Raw genomic sequence first — 20,180 nt, 5'->3', positions numbered from 1 at the left:
GCCTCCTGCCTGCTCCGCTCCATCCCGCGGCCCACGGAGGCCTGCGAAGGCTTGCGCTGAGGACCTGCGGGATCCAAAACAGCTGATAAAAGGGTGCATTCGCCGGCTGCTCGCCGCGGCAGCTTTTCAGCCTGCGATGCGCCAGCAGCAGCGAGCCCGGGAGCAAGAGCTGCCCGTTTTGCAGCGCTGGGAGAGCAGCCCCCCCGCACCCTCGCTTCGTAGCCGAACGGCCCCTTTCTGCTGCTGTCCCGCGGGCCAAGCTTTGAGGTCCGCAGAGCGACCTGCTCTAGCGCTTCCCTGCCCCCAAACTAGCCCCAGCGGAGGGGAGAGAGAGGGGACCTGGCTGCCCCGGGAGCCGGGACGGCGGCGGGGAGCGCCCGAGCCCGGCGCTTCCGCGAGGCCCCGGCGGGGGAAGTGGGAGCCGCTCACCTGCAGAACTTGCTGTCCAGGCTGCCGAGCGGCTCGAAGAAGCAGGTCCGCGGGCGCCTGTCGTCCCGCGGCGTCTCCTCGGCCCGGCCGGCGGCGCCGAGCAGGCCGGCGGCCAGCAGCGCGGCGCCCAGCAGCCTCATCCCGCCCTGCCGGGAGCCGCGGGCCGGGGTCAGTCCTGCCGCCGCCGCCTCCCCCAGCCCCTCGTTACGCGGCGCCGCCGGCTTTGGCCTCGCTGCCTCCGCCCGCCGCCCCTCCGGCTCTTCCCAAAACGCTGCAACGCGGCGGCGAAGAGGGAAAGGCAGCGCCAGGCTGGGCCGCGGGGAGCGCGAGGGTTTAGCCCGTCCGCACGGCGCGGGCTCGGAGCCGGGCGCTGCCAGGCAGCTGCGCGCCGGGAGCGGAGCGAGGGGCTCCCGGGTCGCCGCGGGGATGGTTTCCCGGAGGGAGAAAGGGGCCGGAACCGGGCGCGGGAAGGGAGGCACGGCGAGGGGAAAGAGCGCCCGGCCGGCCCCGCAACGACCCGTCCGAGCCGCCCGCCCCGGCTCCTCGCCGGGCTCTGACTTTGCACCCGCTGACACCTCCCCAGCTAGTTAGAAAGGATGCGGCCCCAAACGTTCCTCTGCGCAAGGAAGACGGCAGGGTAATCAGCTGTGGATGAGGCATACACAAAAAAAAAAAAAAAAAAAAAAAGAAAGAAAAAGAAAACACACACGCTGTCAGCTGGGAATCGGTATTACAACACAGACTGTATCATTATATAATGAAGCACCGGCACGCAGAGCGAACACGAGTACCTACTAGCACCACTGTCATTGCAGCGAGAAACAGGCATCAGGCTTAACTAATTAGAAACATTAATGTAATGGGAATGATCTTGAGGTTTAGGGGCTAATGGGCTCCCCGTTCCCACGCTCCGAGACGGGCGAAGCCCGTAATTAGAGCGCTGCTCCTGCGGACGCTAACGCGCGTGAGTAAGTCCCTTCCCACGGGAGCCGAGGGCACCGGCCCGCGTGATTCAGGACTTCGCCCGCTGTCACGAGCGGGGATGAGATCCCCGCACGGCATCCCTGAGCATCCCCGATGGGGTTTTTGTTTAGGAAAAGGGGATTTCCTTTGGAAAAGCAACGGCCTAGCCGAGAGCCGCGGCAGGAGGGAGGCGGCTCGGGCAGAGCCCCCCTCGGCTTTGCCGCGACGGATGCGAGCTGCAGAGGTGGGCGAGGGCACCTTTCTCCCCAGGCGATCCCACCACGGTAAACCAACGCAGTCGGGTTTCGCCTTTTTTTTTCAGCATTAGAAGGGCGCGTTTGGCACGAGGGCTCGCGCCGCCGCGGCGCTGGCGGCTCGGGACCCGACCCGGGCAGCGGGAGCACCGGTGCCGCTCGGCGGAGGCTGCCCGCGGGTGCTGCCCGTCCGTGGAGCCCACGAACAGGCCAGCCGAGGGTTTTTTAGTTTTCTTTTAAATCGGGAAAGCAGAGCAAAGCCCTCCAAGCAGCAGCGGCCGAGGTGGAGCTGCACCTCGTCCCTCCTGACTAAGCAGTCAGGGCCGAGGAATCTCGTCTTTCAGCCTCCGGCGTGTTGCTAGGGCTGTGCAAGCAGAGCAGCAAGAAATATTTTGATCTAGGATTTCTCCTCGCTCAAGAGTGAGCTCTTCCCCTCCGCTCACAGAGAAGCGGATGCTCCTCAGCCTTATCTTTCTTTGCAAAGCCTTTAAGAGCACTACTGCGAAACGCCTCCCGTCTCTCGGGACAGGAGCTGGGCGAAGAGCTGGGTAAAACTGTGCACAAAACCTTTCTCACTGCAAAGCAAACGCAGCCTTTTCCTTCCAGTGGCACTGCTGGCAAGGGGACAGCTAGGAAAAGCCAACTCTTTCTGCGGTTGCGTTTGGAAGAGGGTTGCTGCGACGGTGGCAGCAAGGGCAGAAATCCTCAGCCCCCGCAGGGGCAGGGGGCTCAGCGCAGCCCACGGGAAGGATTTTTTTGCGGTTTGCAGGCGGCCCTCGTCCACAGCCTCGTGCGGCACCACGAGACCCCGCGGCGTGCCGGCCGGGCGCCGCAGCGGGACCGAAGGGCTCTTACTAGAGGAAACTGCTTGGAGGGGGAGGAAGGCAGGGAGAGCGCTGCGGCTTGCTTTGAAAACCGCAGCAGGGCGCGTGGGAAAGCCAAAGCACCCGCAGGCAGAGCGGCGAAACGCGCCGGCCGCGCGCGGGACCACGGTGGGCACGCTTCCCGGGGCCGCCGGCTTCCCAAAACCCTCGCCGCGTCCCCCGGTACGTGCCAGGGAGCAGCAAGGGCCGGGACGGGGTGGTTCAGCCTCACCGCAGAACAGGTGCTGCTCTGCCAAAAAAAAAAAAAAAAAGGCACGAAAAAGCAGAGTAGACCGAGGAACCGCAGAGATGTTGACTTAATCTGACCAGCTTTAAAAGACAGCACACGCACGTGAAAGCTTCCCTGCTGTTACCGTTTGTTTGAGCTTCGTTAAAGCCAAACACGCGCTTCCAACCAAGAATTTCACCCTAATCTGCTTGTAAAAGGCTGGCTTTCCATTCTGATGTGGCCAAAACCACATATATTGTTTATGAGCTTTGGAGTTTCCCACCCCAACACAGGCGGCTTCCTGTTGATGTTAGTTTAAGATTAACTAGTTCTGTTTAAAATCCACCAAAGGTTTCTTTTCTGACTGCACCCAGCAGCAAACCCTTCTGTTATACAAAGCTATTTTATTCCATGGAATATAAGTTTACCTCCACTAAATTATTGAGTAACCTCTGTGCTCACAAGAGGTTAATTGCCTGCAGGTGGAGAGGAAAGTGCTGGTGTGCTTGAGTTTCTCCAGCCCTGTGACACGAGAAGCCTGGCACGGTGGGTTTTTTTTTTCCTTCCAGTTTGTTTTATGCTGCAGGGAAGGTGTGCATATCTCACCATTAAAGTTCATTAGAAACTTTACCCCTTGATGGCTGCAGAAGAGGAAGACGCTCATTTTGCTCCTGCACTCTGCAGCATGAAGGCTTCTTGCACTGCACAGCGAGCGAAGATGTTTCTGGGCAACGGTGTGCTCCTACCAGCTGGGCAAGCCCCCAGAAAGCGGACAGACCCCAGCGCCTTTGGAGGCCCTGCATCAGTTTTGCCCAATTTGAGCTCCTCTCTGCCTCAGTTTCCCCATGTAGGTCACTGCTAACATTTGTCTCTTGTCCCAGAGGGTTTTGCAAGCTGCAAAGCACTCAAGAAATTTGTAAGAATTCCTCCGGTCCCGTTCTGCCTAACGACCGAGGAAGGTGTTTGTGCTATCGATCCCCGTGGGTGCAACCGCAGGGAGCGGAGGCCTTGGCGGAGCCGCCGCCGGGGGAATTCCCTCAGCCCCTGCCGCAGGAAGCCCGGCATTTTGATGGCTTTTCCATGGCAACCAGCAAAGGCAACAGAAAACCACATCCTCCCTCCCTGGTGCCCTCCTGACGTGCCCCAGAGCCACTTCCAGCCTCCCGTGCCCTTCAGCACGGGCCTAAAGGACACCTTCCTCCTGCCCGAGCCAACCCACAGGACAAGAGCGCTTCGAATTAAAAGCATTTGGCCACAAATCTGCACCCTCTGGCGAGGCCAGGGCTCCTCGGGCGGTTTTAAGGCTCGGGGAAGGGCTACGCACGACGGCTCCGTCCGGCTCGGGAGCTGCCTGGCTCAGATCCGCCTGGAGCCACGCGAGGTCCTGGGGTTATCGCAGAGCTAGGTTGTCACCGCCGAGAGGCTCTGCAGAAACCAAAACCAGGCCTTGGCCGAGAGCTGAAGTTCAGCATTTGCAGAATGGGGACTTCGAAGTCATTCAGAGCTTCGTTTTGCACCAGTTGGTGCTTCTACTGCCCCACTGGTAGGGGGTCTTCTCCTTCGAGAAGTCGGGAAGAGAGGCACATCAGAAAGCGCTTCCAGTTACAGAGCAAGAGCATTTGATAGCGCCAGAAAGCGCCTCGCAAACAGGAACGAGGTCAACTAGTCCCGGCGCAGAGGCAGCGCGAGCCCGGCAGCGCTGTGCTGCAGTGAGACAAGGCTGGACCCGCTCGGAGGGAGCCCGATCACAGCGCGAGCTCCAGCGCGAGCCCAGGCAGTTCGTTAGCTAACCCGAACCGGGCTCTTCGCAACATTCATCAGCTGCTTAGGCAAAATGCAGAGCAATCTGCCTACCCGCCGCCCTAAAAAGCCCCAAGCGCCCCCCAAACAGCCGCCTCTGAGGCTGGCTCCCCCTCTGCAGAAAGCGCTCCGGGCCGCCAGCCGCCGGGGCAGCTCCCGCGGAGCAGCTCCGCGCCGGGGCGGGCAGCCGGCCGCGGAGATTAACGGAGAGGATTGCTGTTCCCCCCCGGGGTTTTTTTTTTTTTTTAAGGCAGCCGAAGCCTGAACTATCGCTGCCGTCTGCCCCATTTTCCAGCAGGCAGCTGGGTTCGGTCACGCTGGATTAAGTGCTACCACGGTCACGAACAGCAGCAAAGGCACAGCCAGAGCTGCTAACGGGGTTTCTGAGCTACAGCGCCCGTCTCCTCCTGCACCCGCCCCGCGCTGCGCTCTAAACCCGCTGCCGGAGCCAGCGGAGCAGGAGCCGTTATAAGACCCCGGCGGAGGGGGCAGATGATGCTTTTAGCAGCTTCAAAGGGCTAAGGCTTTGCCAGGCTTTGGGAAGGCTCCTGCCCCCGAGCCCAGCAGGATTTCAGCTCCAGATGCCAGGGCGCACCCGCAGCGCCCGGCTGCCGGAGGCGGCCCGCGAGGCTCCGCGGCAGCCGCTTGGCTGCGGCCCTGCCCGCGCTCGGCACCGCCGCCAGCCCCGCACCCCGGCCCGGCCCGCGGGCAGGGTCGCCCGGCGGCTCCAGCGCGCGCGTGCGCGCCGGGTCCCGGAGCAAGGCTTACGGGCAGCGACCTCGGAGGCGGCCGGGTCCCGCGCACCGCTACGCGGAGGCGCCTGCCGGAGCCCCCCGCCGCGGCGGGCACCTTGTGACTGCTCCCGCGGGAGCGGCAGCGCGCGCGCCGGGGAAGGGCTGCTATTTTGGGAGTAATGCTCTCATTTGACCTATATTAAGAGCGCTGGTTTCGCAGTCACAAGGCAGGCGCAGCGCAGGAGCCCCGCTCCCTCCGGCGCCAGCGGCTCTGCAGCTTGGCACAGCTTTTCCAAAGCCAGCGGTGCCCGAGCCCCGGCGCCTGCCGAGACGCTGCCCGATGCGCTCGGCTCGCGCTCGTGCCCAGCCGTTCACGCGCTTGCTGGGGGGGCTCCCGCGAGCCCCCCGGGAGCGGGCCACCTCGCCTCGCCGCTCGGCATCCCGGAGCGGAGGAGAGGCGCTCGGCATCGCTCCTTGGGGGCGGGCAAAGGCCGGCGCCCGCCGTCTCCCCAGGCCACCGTGGGAAAGCCCTGGGGCTGCCAGGCGAGGAGGAGGAGCTGCGGGATGAGGAAGGCTGCATCCTCCGCGTGCGGCCGGGCCGGCGCCCTGCGTGGGGGCCGCTCTGGGCGTGCAGCACCCTCCCTCGCCCCCCTCCAGCGACACGGGCGCCGTCCCCGCGCCCACCGCGCGGCTGAGCTGGAAGCTGCCAGCGCTTCCCCTTCCCACCCAGCGCCGCCGACCACGCTGCCTCCCGTGGGAACGCGCCGCGCACGTGACCAGGCAGCAGCGCGGGGTGCCCGGGGCACGCCGGCACCCCAATTAGAAGGTGAGGCAGCACCTGCGCTCGCAGCAAACCCCACGCACGTGATGAGCAGCACGTGCCTGCCTGGCGGTACCTGCACACAGCGCGTCTCCACGCGCAGAGCTTCAGAGCCCTCCGAGAGAGCGGCCCCAACGCGGCTGCTCCGTCCCTCCTGTCTCCTCTTCACCCCCCGGCCGCCCGCTCCTCATCAGCACCCTCCTCTCCCCCGCCTCACCCCGGCTCCTTGGGGTCTTTTCCTCTCCCCATCCCTCACTGGCCGCTCCTCTCCCTCCCTCCCCGGCCCTTGCTTCTCCTCCGCGCCGGCCTCACCTGGCCGCCGAATCCGGGGGCATCGCCCGCGCCGCGGGAGCATCCCTCGGAGGGGTCTGCGGGCTGCCCAGAGTGCCGCCAGGCTTTTGCCGGAGGCCACCGCCAAGCCCGGAGGCTGCGGTGAGAGCCGCTCTTTTTGGAGCGAAGGATTCCACTTCGTTTCTCGTCCTGGGTGGCATCTTCTGCCGCATTTTCTTCCACAAGCTGTAGGAAAAATAGCATTTTTTTGCAGAATTTACTTATTATCGAATGGCTTTAATATATACTTTCACACTTCTATCTCACATCCATGAGATCTTGTTCATGGATGTGAGATGGAAGATGTATCCATGTTCATCTTCTCCAGCTGTAAAATGGGAATTATTTAGGAATGTTTCAGATCTACTAATAAAACGAGTCCAAAAGAGGCGGCGTGGTCGTGGAAGGGCAGTGAGACGGGAAATGCACTTTGCGTGCCCCCGTCCGCGTCTCCCCCGGCGCGCCGGGGAGCGCTGCCCGCACGCGCCCGCCCGGGCCCCATCGCTCCGAGTGGAAAATTCCTTTCCGCTGAGCCCGGATTGTGGTTCGACAGGTTTTAGTCCCGGCCCCTTTACTTGTGTCAGTGCAAAAACTCATCCCTAGGGCATTTGTTTAGATCACATGGGCAAGTGTATAAAAACGGATCCTACCTGCCCGGGCCGGTCACCACCTGCAGCAACCGCGGGCGCCCGTCGCCGGAGCCCGGCACGCCGGAGAGCGGCGGGACGGTGCAGCCCGGGGGCCCGGCCGCGAGCCCCCCTCCAGGCCAGGTAACCGCAGCGGCCCCTCGCAGCCCTTAGCGCAGCCCCCCGGAGCGGCTGGTGCCGCCGGCGGCCTCGCGGCTCCTGCTGCCGGCAGAGCGTGACGGCGGGACGCTCTGCGGCGGGAACGACCCCAACGCCCGGGGAGACGCCGGGCTTCCCGCAAGGGGACGACGCCGGCGAGCGCGTCTAAGAAATCCGGCTGCCGCCCGCGGCTCCGGCGGCTCTTTCGGGACGGGGGTTGCTCGGGTGCAGCTCCCCGCGGTTTTCAGGCGTCCGCCTTCCCGCCGAGAGGCAGAACCGGTTGCAACTCGGGTCCTCGAAAGCTGCAGGGACGGGGCTTGCGGAGAGGCTCCCAGGGCCCAGGGGAGGTTTTCGGCGGTGCTGCTCCCTATCTCGCCCCAGCTTTCCCCCCTCCTGTGGTCTCCATCCCTGCTGGAGACAGTTGCTTGGAAACAGATTCTCGCTCCCTTGATTTGTAGCTATTTTTCGAGCGTGGCGCAGGGCCGGCTCCGGGGCGGCCCCAAGGCTTGCTGCGGGCCGGGCCGGCCGGCTGCGCTCCGGCAGCCCTGCGGCCCGTTTTCGCACCTCTCTCCTCGGCAGGAGAGCCGGGAGCAGAGGGGAACGGTGAAGCCGGGAGCGGGCCGCTCCGAGAGCAGCTTTCCCCGGGCAGCGGCTCTGCACGGCTTCTCGCCAGGCGTCGGCAGCCCCCAACGCCGCGCGAAGCCGCGCACTGGCCCGCGGCCGCCCTCCTGCCGTGCCCGCGCCGGAGCTCCCGGCGGCTGCACGGACGGCCCCGCACGAGCTTTCCTGCCGCTCCCCGCGCCAAACGCTTCGGTAAAGCCGGTGTGTCCCGGTTGGGGGATCCGGATACCCCGGGCGTGTGGACAGGGGCCTTTTGCCCTGAGCAGGTTGGCGGAGAGTCTGCCTGGGGCGCCGTACAGCAATACCTGCCTCCTCCTGGGCTGAAATACTTATAAACTGACTGTTGAAGCCTGGAGGGTCTGCAGCAGCACTGGCGGCAGGATGAGCTGCGGCCCGTGCAGCGTCGGGTGGCAGCGCTGCAGCCCCGGGCATCCGCGGGCGCAGCCGGGCCCCGCCGCGGGTGCAAGCGGCGCAGCGCCTTTGCAGGGGTGCTGCAGAAACGCTCTTTTCACTCGCTTTTACACCTTCCCCTCCACGCCGACCCAGGCTGTTCCTCGGGCCCTCGTCCGCTCCGCTGGCCAAGCGCCGGCAGCCCCCTCGCCACCCGCTCCGCGGCACCTCCGGCAGCACGGCATCCCTTCGCCCCGCTCGCCTTCCCCGCCACAGCGGCTCGGGCTCTTGCGATTTTTGCAAAGTGCTGGTTGGATCCTTCTATCTCCTGCTGGGCCCAAATAGATGTTAAGTCGCCCGGAGCGTGCCAGGAGCGCCTGCCGGGAAGGAGAGCAGGATTTCTGGAGCAGCGAAGGCGCTGCCTCCAGGCTCGGCCCTGCGGGAAAGGCAGCTCCGCGCTCCGGGGAAGCCCGGCCCCCGCGGTGCCCGGGCGCTCGCTCGCCGGCCACCGGCCTCCGCTGAGCCGCAGCCAAAGCAAACACGCCGGAGCGCTCGGTGCATGGGTGCACGGGCCACGCGGGAGCGCGGGGGAGGCTCCCCGGGGCTTTCTGCGCCCGGGGCCGCGGGCTGGCGACGTGCGGAGGTGGGTGGCAGCTTTGGGGCGGGGGGGGGGGGGGCGAATCCTCGTTTGGGACGTTGCCACAGAGCCTTTCCCATCCTCTCCTTTCAGAACCAGCCGCGAGAAAGAGATGGCAACGCACGAGAAAGGTCGCCGCGGCGTGAGGATGGCAGCGATGGCGCGCAGCCTGTAAGTAGGGGGCTGGCGGCGCCGGCCGGGCACTGCTGGGCGCCGGGGCAGCCCGGCTCGCCCGAGCGCGGGGAGGTCCGAGCCGGCGGATCGTCCTGCGCGCCCGCGTTTCGCTGCGGGCGCTTCCCCGGCGCGGGGCAGCTCCAGCCGCGCGGCGGGACGGGCTGCCGCTGCCCTCACCGGCCACGTGCTCCGCAGCCGGCACCAGCGAACGTGGGGCCCCTGGGTGCTGCCGGGGCCCCGTTTCCCTCCGCTTGCCGGGAAAGCGGAGCCGGGCGGCGGGGCGAGCGGCTCTGGAGGCGTTTGCAGCTCCAGCCCCGTTTCCCTGCCCCGTTGCTCCCGAGGGAGGTGGGAAGCAGCAGCCGCTTTGCTCCCTGCTTTGCAAAGCCACCGATTTGGTGCCCCCCAGGCCGGCTCTGTGTGCATCTCACAGCGTCGGGGCGCCCCGGCTCCCTCCTCCCCGCCTGGGGACCCGGGCGGCCGCAGACGCCTCCCCGCTTCGGCCGTGCAGGCGCAGGAGTCCCGGTGTTTGGACCGAGAGTCACAACTGTGCTTTTGTTTTGCTCGGAGGCGGGGGGGCGTTCGGGAATTCGGCTGAGCGCGAAGCTGCCAGGAACTTTTTATGCCACAATTAAACACCTGCCACGACAGCACAAATAAGCCAAATCATGCGGCTGGCAAACAAGCTTTGCGTGCTCCTTCCCCGTGACCCGCTCGGAGAGGAAAGCTAAACGCTGCAGCTCCGCGGCTCGCAGCCCTCGCTCCAGCCCGATGCGGGGGAACGGGCAGCGTCCGCGCCGCGCCGGCGGCTCCCTCGCAGGCTCGCCGTCCCCGCGGGCGCAGCGGCAGCGCTGCAGAGCAGCCCGTGCCGGGCTGCAAAGCCTAACGAACCCCCCCGTCCCCAGCTGAGTGGCTCTGGCTCCTTCTGCTATGGCGAGAGGGATCCCCGTCTTGCGAGTTAGGTGAGGCCGGCACGGGGGGGCCGCGGCCAGGCCGCCGGCGCGAGCGGGCTGCAGAGGCGCGAGGGGAGGCGAGCGCTGGAGCGTTGACGCTGGCTGACGCTGCATTGCATCAGCGCCAGCCCCACGAGCGAGCGAGCGAGCGCGCAGCACCGCAGCCGGCCCCAGCCGAGCGCAGAGGGAGCTGGGGGGCCGAGCTTAGCCTGGGCAGGCACAGGGGAGGGGGGGGGAGAAAAGCAGGCGAGAGCCTCGAGAGAGGACGGCGAGGCGTCACATGATGCGGATATACGGGGTCAGAGCAGCGGGGCCGCGCGGCGAGCGCGCCGCGCGCCTTCCCGGCAGCCACGCTGCAAAGATGACTCTGGGTTTTCAGCCTGTGGCTCTGCCCCCCCGGGCTGGCGGTGCGGGAGCCGGCAGGGGCAGCCGGGCACTGGGGGGCCAAGGAGGGAGGAAGGGGGCTGCGAGCGTTGCAGGGTGGCAATCGAAGGCAGTGGTGCAGCGCGCGGCCTGCGCTCAGCGAGCACCGCGGGACGGGGCTGCTCTGCCCCACGTCACGGGACGGGGCTGCTCTGCCCCACGTCACGTAGGCCTCGGAGGGAGAAGCGGCGGCGGCACCTCGCCCCGGCCCCTTCCCCGGGCGCCTCTTTCTCCGCCGGCGCCCGCAGGCAGCCGCAGCAGCGGCCTCCAGGAGAGCCCCCTCCTCGGCCGGGCAGCCACGCGTGGGGCTGCCGGCCGGGGCCGGGGGCGTGGGGCTGCCGCCGGGGCTGGGCGTCCCCCGGGCACGGAGGGCCGAGGGGGCGGGCGGGGGGCAGGACGGGCACCCCTGCAGCGGGGAGGGGGCCAAGCCGGGGGTCCCACGCAGGGGGAAGGTGCGGGGGGGGGGGGTCCCACGCAGGGGCAGGTTGGCTCGGCTGCGGCCCCCCCTCCCCCCGCCCGGTCCCCGGCAGCCAATGGGCGGGGGCGGAGGGGCGGGGGCGGGGCCTGCGCCGGCCGCTTGTTTTTTGTGAATGAAAGGCGGGGCGGGCGCGGCGCGGCCCGGGCTGCAGCGCAGCGCAGCGCTCCGCGCACGGCTCCGCGCAGCGCACAGCGAGGCAAAAGCAAAAAAGCGAGGCAAGGCGCAAGGCTCCGCGCAGGGCGCAGCGGGCCGCGGATGCGGAGCGCGGGGCCGCCGCGCCGCCAGCATGGGCCCCCGCGCCCCAGGCCCTGAGGCGCGCAGCGCGGCGCCGGGGCGCGCAGAGCCGAGCCGCGCAGCCCGCACCGTGGCCATGTCTGGAGGGGCGAGCCCGAGCCCGACCCCGGCCCCGGCCCCTGGGAGCCGCCGCTTCGTCTGTGTTGGTGTAAGTACCGCGGGGCGCCCGCCCGGCCTCCTCCGCTCCGCCTCCGCGCATCCTGCCCCGCCGCCGCGGCCCCAGCGCGGCTCCCGGCGCAGCGCCGCCCCCTCGCAATGCACCCCCGGCCCTCTCGCAACGCTCTGCACCCGGGTCCCCTTGCTCCCCACCCCTCTTGCAACATCCGCACCGCGGCCCCAGTGCTCCCCGGCCCTTTAGCAGTGCCCTGCACCCTGTCCTCGGGGCTCCGAGCACCTCTGCCCCCCTTGTGATGCCCCACGCCGCGGTCTTGCTGCTCCCCAACCACCTTGCAATGCCTGGCACCCCGGCCCAGGTGCTCGGAGCGCCTGCGGCCCCCATGCAGTGCTCCGCACCGGGCCCCGGTGCTCCCTGGCCCCCTCGCAATGCCCTGGCCTGCGGGCCGCAGGCGCCCCGGGCCCCTTGTGATGCCGGGCCCCGCTGCTCGCCAGTCCCCTTGCTGCCCCCGCACGCCGTCCGTGGGGCAGCCCGGCCCCACGTCTCCCCCGCTGCTGTCAGGGGAGCCCGGGAGGTGCCGCGTTATTTGGGTGCCTTCCTGCCGCTTCCGAGCGTTCCCCCCTTTGGGGGGCTCTCCTCCCCTTGCGGGTGATGCAGGATGGAGGATTTTGAGCCTCCGAGTTGCTAGGAGATGGCTCCCGGGATGATTGTGCAGTTGCCTTGGCAACTGGAGACTAGGCAGCCTGGAAAGAGCAATTCTGGGTTTTCCTGGGTGGTGGTGGTGTGTGTGGGGGGGCGTTTGGGTGCTCGCAGTTTGGAGGTGCTGGGGGAGCTGCCGGGGCTGGGAGGGCCGTGGCTGGGGGCTCCCCCTGCTCCTGGGGAAGGGCTGGTGGAGGACTCGCACGAGGGGGTCTGGGGAGGGGGGGGTCCAGGAAGCGGCAGCTCCAGCTCCTGCCACCTCCCAGCTCTGCAGAATCGGGGGCCGTGGCAGGAAGAGGGGTGGCAGCAGAAGTGCTGGCTGCTGCTGCCGAGCGCGTCCCTCCGGAGAGGCTCAGCCGCCCCCGGGGCGATGTCTGGTGGAGGGCAGGCCACACGCCGCCCCCTCCGCTTCCCCAGCGTACTTCTGCTTTATTCGGAGCCCGCGTTTTGTGTCTGCTTTTTCCCCTTCTCCCTCCTTCCCCTCCTTGTTGCAAGCACTCTGATCCTATTAGGATTTAGCTCTTAATTCCCTCATGGCCCTGGACTTTCCGAGCAGGCTTCCTGGTTCCCTTTGCCAAGGTGGCCAAAGGCAGGCTGGACTCCCCACGCAGGGCAGATGTCGCCAGCGCCGTGGGGAGCTCGGCGGTGAGCCGCCGTTGCCTGCTCCGAGTACCTTCGTCCCGCCGGCTCAATGAACTCAGCCGAAGTGGGAGCACGGTTTGCCCTAAAAATAACTACGGCGAAGTTATCCCAGCAAGGCCGCAACGATCCTCCCGCCCCGCAGAGCAAAGCGGCTCCCCAGGGTGCGGGGAGGAGCCGGACGGGTTGGGGGGGGGGAGGGGGAACACGACAGCAGACTGCCTGGGAAGGCAGCGGGGTGCTTTAGATGGGAACGAACCTCCCAGGGCTGTTGGGGGGGAAAAGCAACTTCTTCTGGCTCCTTCTCGCCGTGCCTGAGCCGGAGGAGGTGGATAAAGCTCCGCGGTGCTTTGCCATGCCCTCCGCGCGCAGCAGCCCCCTTCGCAAGGCGGCGGAGGACGGGGCTGGTGGCACAGCAATTCGGGGAACTCGGGACTGGCCGATGCCTAAGAGCTGGCACCAAGCAACCCGGGCTTAACGCCACGCGCCTTTGCTTGCCCGCAAGGCTCGCGGCCGGATCCTGCGCGATGCTGAGCCCTCTCACGTGCCAGGCCCCCGGCTCGTGGAGCCAGGTGTGCTCAGGGAGCTTGCGCGCGGGAGGGAGGTGCTAACATTGGAAAGTCCTTGCCGCGCTCCCCGTGCAGGGAGCTGCAGCCGTGGTCCCCGCGTGCAGGTCTCGGTTGCCATCGTTACTGGATATTTTCGCTCGCTGAGCCTTTGCGCTGGTGGTTTATTATAGCAGCTCGGGAGGCCTGTGCCAGGAGGGGGTGACAAGGGGGAAGCGCTCTGTCGCTTTGGGAAGTTCAGAGCGATTGGGCTGGGTTTCTTATTCCTCTCCCCTTCCCACAATCTCCTCCCTTCTCTTCCTCCTGGAAATCTCATAAATCCCCGCTTAATGCTGCGAGGAGTTCGTTGGGGCTGCTCGGGACTCTGGCTGGCCATGTGTCTCTGGGGCTGCGGGCAGGCAGAGGCGCTGCTCGGGGGCCGCCCGGCCGGCGGTGCCCGCGTGCCCGTGCGGGCGGATCTGGAAGCTTCACGTGAACGTGCTGGAGGAGAGGATAGGGAAGGAGGAGGAAAGCGAGCCTCATCTCACATGGAGAAGCATGAGCCAGGGCCGGAGGGATGGCAGAGGGAGGGGGCGAATCGCCCGGCCCGCGTGCCCGCCAGCCTGGGCACTGCAACCCGGGTGTCCGCGAGAACGTGAAATTTTAAAGGGAGCTTGCATGGTGCGCGATGCGCCCGGGGCTGGCACCGCAGGGCTCCCCGGGGCGCCGCCAGCACCCTGAGCCTCCCCGTGCCAGGGAAGGGCTGAGCGGCTGCAGCAGCCTCGGCCGGGCTCCTGGGCCAGCCCGGCCTCCTGGCCGCCGCTCCTGATGCCCTCCTCCCTCTGCAGGTCCCAATTAATGGATTCTGACATGGATTATGAGAGGCCAAACGTAGAAACTATCAAGTGCGTCGTGGTCGGGGACAACGCGGTGGGCAAAACCCGGCTCATCTGTGCCCGTGCCTGCAACGCCACGTTGACCCAGTACCAGCTGCTCGCCACCCACGTGCCCACCGTCTGGGCCATCGACCAGTACCGCGTTTGCCAGGAGGTAAGGGACGCTCCGGAGTGGGAATGCTGGGGGCAAAGAGGGACCGGACGCTTGGTGTAGGGAAGGATACAGGAATGGATCTGTTCACAAACCTCCCCTGGGGACTCCGAGGTGGTGGAGTTAGATCTTCCCTGCCTGAAATCAAGGCAAGGTGCAGGACATGCCTCATCTCCACTCTGCTCCTGGGAGAATTATAAATCCCTCTCTGTGCCCAAGCCCAGCACAAGATGGGAGAGCAACCAGAGCTGCCTGGAAGTCCCATCTTGCAGAGCTGGGCCTGCGCGTCCGGACTCAAGGATGGGCGGCATTTCTGTTCCCATAGGTGCTGGAGCGCTCCCGGGACGTGGTAGACGATGTTAGCGTGTCCCTGCGGCTCTGGGACACCTTTGGAGACCACCACAAGGATAGGCGCTTCGCTTATGGGAGGTAGGGAAGAGGCAGAGCCTTACGCTGCCACGAGGAAGAGGAGGGAGGGCGACGGAGGAGCTCGCTGGGAGACGACCCTTTACCAAGCTGGACCTCGCCTTTCCTTTCCTCCAGGTCAGATGTTGTGGTTTTGTGCTTCTCCATCGCGAACCCGAACTCCCTGCACCATGTGAAGACCATGTGGTACCCAGAGATCAAACACTTCTGTCCCCGCGCTCCCGTCATCCTGGTAGGCTGCCAGCTCGACCTGCGCTATGCCGACCTGGAGGCCGTGAACCGGGCACGGCGGCCCTTGGCCAGGTAGGGACACGGTGCCTGGGGCTAAGTTGGGGCAAGGATTAGCCCTGTCCTCAAGGGGGTGGACTGGGGAAGAGGGAGCCGGCGGTGGCTGCGGACGCCGATATGGTGGCAGTGTACACGAGTGGGGAGACTGGCAGAGAGTGCCTGCCTGCGGGGAGGCTAGGGCAGGGAGGCACAGCAGGGAAGAGGCAAAAAATAGCAGGGCATTTGGGGAAGGAGGGCTCTTAGGATACCTGATGTGCCCCCGAGGTGCTGGTGCCTGCTCAACACTTTCCTCTTCCTGTGCCCTGGAAGAGGTCTCATCGTTCATAGTGGTCTCCTTCTCTTTTTCAGGCCTATCAAACCTAATGAGATCCTTCCCCCAGAGAAGGGGAGGGAGGTGGCCAAGGAGCTGGGGATCCCCTATTACGAGACGAGTGTGGTGGCCCAGTTTGGCATCAAGGACGTCTTTGACAATGCCATCCGTGCTGCCCTCATCTCCCGCCGGCACCTGCAGTTCTGGAAGTCCCACCTCCGCAACGTGCAGCGGCCCCTGCTGCAAGCCCCCTTCCTGCCCCCCAAACCTCCTCCACCCATCATCATCGTCCCAGATCCTCCTTCCAACAATGAGGAACGTCCGGCCCACCTCCTGGAGGACCCCCTGTGCGCAGACGTCATCCTGGTGCTGCAAGAGAAGATCAGAATCTACGCACACAAGATCTACCTCTCCACCTCCTCCTCCAAGTTTTGTGATCTGTTCCTCATGGACCTGAGCGAGGAGGACCAGCAGAGCGTGGCAGGGCATGGTTTTGGGGGCGCCATCACCACGGCTGCTGAGCGGATGCTGCACCAAGAGGAGAGGCACCACGCGCGGGATTTCCTCCTCCGAGCTGCTAGTTTTGACATCTGTGAGAGTGCCGAGGAGGCTGGCTCCGGCCAGCGAAAACCGTGCCTTAGAGCCTCCACCAGTGATGGGATCCTGCGGGGCAACAGGTATGAGAACGGGGAGCGTGGGCTGCGGCGGGGAAGGGATCTCTCTTCTTGGAGTCGGGCCTTCATCAGCATCCAGGAGGAGATGGCGGAAGACCCCCTGACCTACAAGTCTAAGCTCATGGTCGTGGTGAAGATGGATGCTTCTATCCAACCGGGTCCTTTCCGGGCCGTGCTGAAGTACCTGTACACAGGGGAGCTGGATGAAAATGAGCGGGACCTCATGCACATTGCTCACATTGCTGAGCTGCTGGAGGTGTTTGACCTCAGAATGATGGTGGCCAACATCCTCAACAACGAGGCATTTATGAACCAGGAGATCACCAAAGCCTTCCATGTCCGGAGGACCAACCGGGTGAAGGAATGCCTGGCCAAGGGGACTTTCTCTGGTACGCCTGGCTGATGGGGAGGAACCTGAGGGGAAAGTGTTGCTTGAACGGTGGAGTTCGTGCTTCTTCAGGGGAGGGAGACTGGGGTCTTGTCTCATGAGTCACCATGAGCCAGGTGACTCTAGCGCTTTGGCCTTGTGTGGATAGCGTGGTGCCCTTTTCCAGGGCACCATCCTGCACCGTGGAGTGGCCTGGGGAGCTTTATCACCCTGCATCCCGCACTCATTAGGCGGCTCATGTCTGACGGAGATGACGCATCTTAGCGTGGGCCCAGGCGATGATGCTCACTCCCTCCTGGGACCCGACCCCAGAGAGTTCAGGGCTCTGAGCTCCCAGTTGTATCCGTTAGTGGGACTTTTACAGCTTTTTATTTTCTTTCTTTTAAGAAAAACCAGAAAGTGTGGCTGCAATGCCTCGTTCCCTAGGGCATCCTGCTCTCCAGCCCGTCTGACAGCTCTGTTTATGTGAGGGCAGAAAAGGCGACTTCACTTCCTCCTGGGGCCAGATCTTTGCAGGGCTGTCTGATTTATGAGGAGGAATGCACCGTTCGTAGGATTCCCTAGCCCTGGGTTTCCGCGGGGAGACCCCAGCCCCGCGTGGACGTCCCGCGGTGTGGCACACCAGCTCATGCCGCGATGCTCCAGGGCAGCGTCACCACGTTTCGTGACGGCGTCCCGGCGGGATGTAGATGCCCCTGCATCCCTCTGGCCGAATCCATTTTGCGAGGCCGGACCTGGACGTGTTCAAGGAGAAACCTTGCAGGGGCGAAACCTTAGTTAGGGGGCAGGGAGCAGTGTAGCAGGGCGGGATGTCCCCAGCTGCCACCCTCCTTGTGCAGAGCTTGGGCAAGGTGTTTGGTGGCTTGATTTTTCCCTGTTGCTTTAAAATGCATCATGGCACGTGCTGCTCGCACTGGAAGCCGGTGTCCGTGGCGCCCGGCTGTAGGGCAGGAGCCCTTCCCTCGGAGCCGCCGGAGAGGGCTGGAGGAAAGCAACCTTGGGGACAAATTGTAGAAGGTGCCACCAGACTGGGTCCTTCCCTCTGCCGGGCTGGGACGGGTGTTTGGTGGAGGGGAGTGGCGAGCGCCCGCTAGCTGTGCCTGCGCTGTCCCCAGATGTCACCTTTGTGCTGGACGACGGTGCTATCAGTGCCCACAAGCCCCTGCTCATCTCCAGCTGCGACTGGATGGCGGCGATGTTTGGCGGTCCCTTCGTGGAGAGCTCCACCAACGAGGTGCGGGGGCCGCGCGGGTCGGGGTGGCCGCGCGGGTCGGGGTGGCCGCGGGGCTGACGGCCGGTGCCCACCTTGCAGGTGGCGCTCCCTCACACCAGCAAGAGCTGCATGCGGGCCGTGCTGGAGTACCTGTACACGGGGCAGTTCAGCTCCAGCCCGGACCTCGACGACATGAAGCTCATCATCCTGGCGAACCGCCTCTGCCTGCCGCACCTGGTGGCTCTCACCGGTGAGTCCAGTGGGGACAGGAGAGTTGGCCAGGGCAGGGGGGACGCTGGCCATGTCCTTACCATGGAAGGACGTGTGCCTGCAAGGATGCTGCTGGGAGAAGAGTCAAAAAGTGCCAAAAGAGGTCTTTTCCCAACCCAAAGTGCTCTGACCTTGGCCAGAGCTTGGTGCTGTCGTGGCCGCTGGCGTTGTGACAAATGCCACTTGTCCTCGGAGCAGTGGCAGAAGCCCCATGGGGCAGGTGACCTGAAGCAGGTCCGCAGTGCCATGCCAGCACCCTGACCCACGTGCACACGTGTGTGTGTGTGTGTGTGCCACAGAGCAGTACACGGTCACGGGGCTGATGGAGGCGGCGCAGATGATGGTGGACATCGACGGGGACGTGCTGGTGTTCCTGGAGCTGGCTCAGGTAGGGATGGCGTTGAGGGCCACCGTGGGGAGCGCCGTGCCGTGCCGTGCCATGCCGGCCCTGGCGCGGCACCCACGGGGCTCCGTCTCTTCCAGTTCCACTGCGCCTACCAGCTCGCCGACTGGTGCCTCCACCACATCTGCACCAACTACAACAACGTCTGCCGCAAGTTCCCCCGGGACATGAAGGCCATGTCGGGAGGTGAGTGCCAGCGTCCTGGCCGTGGGGGGCCCGGGGGTCCCCTGCTCCCGGCTCTGCCCTCACCCCTTCCTGCCTCCCCCCGCAGAGAACCAGGAGTACTTCGAGAAGCACCGCTGGCCGCCGGTCTGGTACCTGAAGGAGGAGGACCACTACCAGCGGGCGAGGAAGGAGCGGGAGAAGGAAGACTACCTCCACCTGAAGCGGCAGCCCAAGAGGCGGTGGCTCTTCTGGAACGCCTCCTCCTCCCCGTCCGCCACCTCGCCTTCGGCCGCCGCCGCCGCCTCCTCCTCCTCCTCCTCCTCTTCCTCCTCGGCCGTGGTTTGAAGGCCTGGCCTCCTTGCTCCGGCGGGGAGGTGTCGAAGGACCTTCCCAGCGCCTGGCAGAGTGGACACCAGCAGCTCCCCCCTCGAGGAGCCAGAGCAGGGGCCCAGAGGGGCCCGGACCCGCTCCCGGCTGGCGCCGCGCCGGAGGCGGCACGGGGCTGCCGGTCCTCCGGCAGGGACGGAGCGGCAGGAGAAAGTCACGTTTACAGGAGCACGGGGAGGGGGGGTGGTTTGCCCTTTTTTTTTTTTTTTTTTTTTTTTTTTTTTTTTTTTTTAAAAAAAAAAAAGAGCACTGACAGCCTGAGGAAGGAGAAACTCATTCTGGTGCCACTCTAAGTCCAACCCAGAAGTTGCAGGATTTGCTCACCGCTTCCCCTCGGACACCGCCGTTCCCGCCTGCGAGCGAGCGGCCGCTTTCCCTCGGCCGTGCCCGGGCTGCCCCCGGCACCGCGCTCCCGGACTGAGGCTGGATGCCGCTCGCCCGCGCCCGGCAGTCCGGCACCGGAGACGTTTCGCGGCGGGTGCTGCTTCTCCCCGGGCGCCGGTGGGGGTGCGGAGGAGCCGCGGGGCACGGAGCCCGCTGCTCCCCTGCGCCTTCCCGCGCCGCTTCCGCAGCAGCGGGAATCCCCAAAGGCGACCTCTCTCCAGCATTTTTAAAAAGAAAAAGCAAAAAAAAAAAAAAAAAAAAAAAGATGAGACACCCCACACCAGAAACCGAGCCCCAGGGCCCCGGCTTGGGCTTGCAGCCTGGACGGCTCCCTCGTAATAAACGGTGTTTTAAAAGCCCGGCGTGGTCCCTGTGTGTTTCGGAGGAAGCAGGTGGCTCCAGGGACGCAGCAGCTCGGGGCCCCCCCCTGCCCGCCTGAGCGCCGGGCAGTGCCAGCACCTCCGGCACCAGCGGAGAAGGGCAGGGTGAAGCCTCCTGCCGGGGTGAGAGGCGGCTTTACCGGCACACTAACTTTGCGTTGCAGGCGCCAAGCCCGCGGCAAGGCGCTTGGCGCCCGCCGCCCCTTCGCGCTCGGGCCCTTTCCGAGGGCGCCCAGCGTTATACCGCGCGGCTGGAGAAGCTACGAGCGTGCAGACCAATTTGATGCACTCGCTCCAGTTTGATGCACTAGCTCCGTGGTCCCCGGCGAGGGGCTCAGGGCTGGCCTTCCCAGAGCTGGCAGGGGCTCGAGGGGGGCGTCCGGGGGGGGGGGGGGGGGAGCAGAGACTCGCCAGAACCACGTAGACTTGCGACGCAGCTACAGGAGAGCAGAGCCCGGCAGCAAACCCAAGGAGCGCCGTCCGGCCCCGGGCAGCCGCTCCGTGAGAGGCACATCCCGTACCGTGGCCGCTGGGGCTTCGGGCAGCCCCCCTGGAACCCGAGCCCTCCGCAACCCCCGGCGCCCCAGGACCTAGATCGCAGCCTCCTGCTGCTGCAGGCGACGGATGAGTGTGGGACTGGCAGCGTAGGGGACGAGGTAGGACCTCGGTTCGC

The 20,180-nt window shown here is 65.7% G+C and overlaps 2 protein-coding genes across 5 annotated transcripts in view; one reads left to right on the top strand and one right to left on the bottom strand.

The window, feature by feature from the left end:
* The window catches only part of PEBP4 (phosphatidylethanolamine binding protein 4), a 40,132-nt gene extending 33,491 nt beyond the window's left edge, over positions 1 to 6,641 (bottom strand). Inside the window, exons 1-2 of the mRNA XM_062596731.1 lie at positions 6,405 to 6,641; positions 430 to 575 (exon numbers count right to left, since the gene is read on the bottom strand). Coding sequence (XP_062452715.1) covers positions 430 to 575; positions 6,405 to 6,626 — 368 coding nt within the window. The 5' untranslated portion in view covers positions 6,627 to 6,641. The remainder of the gene's footprint in view (positions 1 to 429; positions 576 to 6,404) is intronic.
* RHOBTB2 (Rho related BTB domain containing 2) lies at positions 5,640 to 19,486 on the top strand. 4 transcript variants are annotated; one of them, XM_062596724.1, is made up of 12 exons: positions 5,640 to 6,098; positions 7,039 to 7,192; positions 8,949 to 9,026; positions 14,021 to 14,222; positions 14,545 to 14,648; positions 14,763 to 14,948; positions 15,282 to 16,306; positions 17,421 to 17,539; positions 17,618 to 17,768; positions 18,088 to 18,176; positions 18,272 to 18,377; positions 18,463 to 19,486. In XM_062596724.1, exons 1-12 carry the CDS (start codon positions 5,837 to 5,839, stop codon positions 18,699 to 18,701), a joined length of 2,715 nt encoding a protein of 904 aa, XP_062452708.1. In that variant the 5' UTR covers positions 5,640 to 5,836; the 3' UTR covers positions 18,702 to 19,486. The 4 variants fall into 4 exon arrangements, with proteins under 4 accessions (XP_062452708.1, XP_062452709.1, XP_062452710.1 ...); XM_062596725.1 differs by lacking the exon at positions 7,039 to 7,192 and having other exon boundaries at positions 6,029 to 6,098; XM_062596726.1 differs by lacking the exons at positions 5,640 to 6,098; positions 7,039 to 7,192; positions 8,949 to 9,026 and adding an exon at positions 11,091 to 11,322.
* The last annotated feature ends 694 nt before the right edge of the window (positions 19,487 to 20,180 follow it).

The sequence above is a fragment of the Rhea pennata genome, chromosome 28, assembly GCF_028389875.1.
Source record: "Rhea pennata isolate bPtePen1 chromosome 28, bPtePen1.pri, whole genome shotgun sequence".
Classification (NCBI taxonomy): domain Eukaryota; kingdom Metazoa; phylum Chordata; class Aves; order Rheiformes; family Rheidae; genus Rhea; species Rhea pennata.
This window is presented reverse-complemented; position numbering and strand designations above follow the sequence as displayed.

What these genes read in the sequence shown, in the direction of transcription:
- RHOBTB2 (XM_062596724.1), top strand. Translation starts at nt 5,837, where the DNA reads ATGAGGAAGGCTGCATCCTCCGCGTGCGGCCGGGCCGGCGCCCTGCGT. An exon ending in AGTACCGCGTTTGCCAGGAG is followed by an intron (nt 14,223 to 14,544) that starts GTAAGGGACGCT and finishes CTGTTCCCATAG; the next exon opens with GTGCTGGAGCGCTCCCGGGA. An exon ending in TGGAGAGCTCCACCAACGAG is followed by an intron (nt 17,540 to 17,617) that starts GTGCGGGGGCCG and finishes CCCACCTTGCAG; the next exon opens with GTGGCGCTCCCTCACACCAG.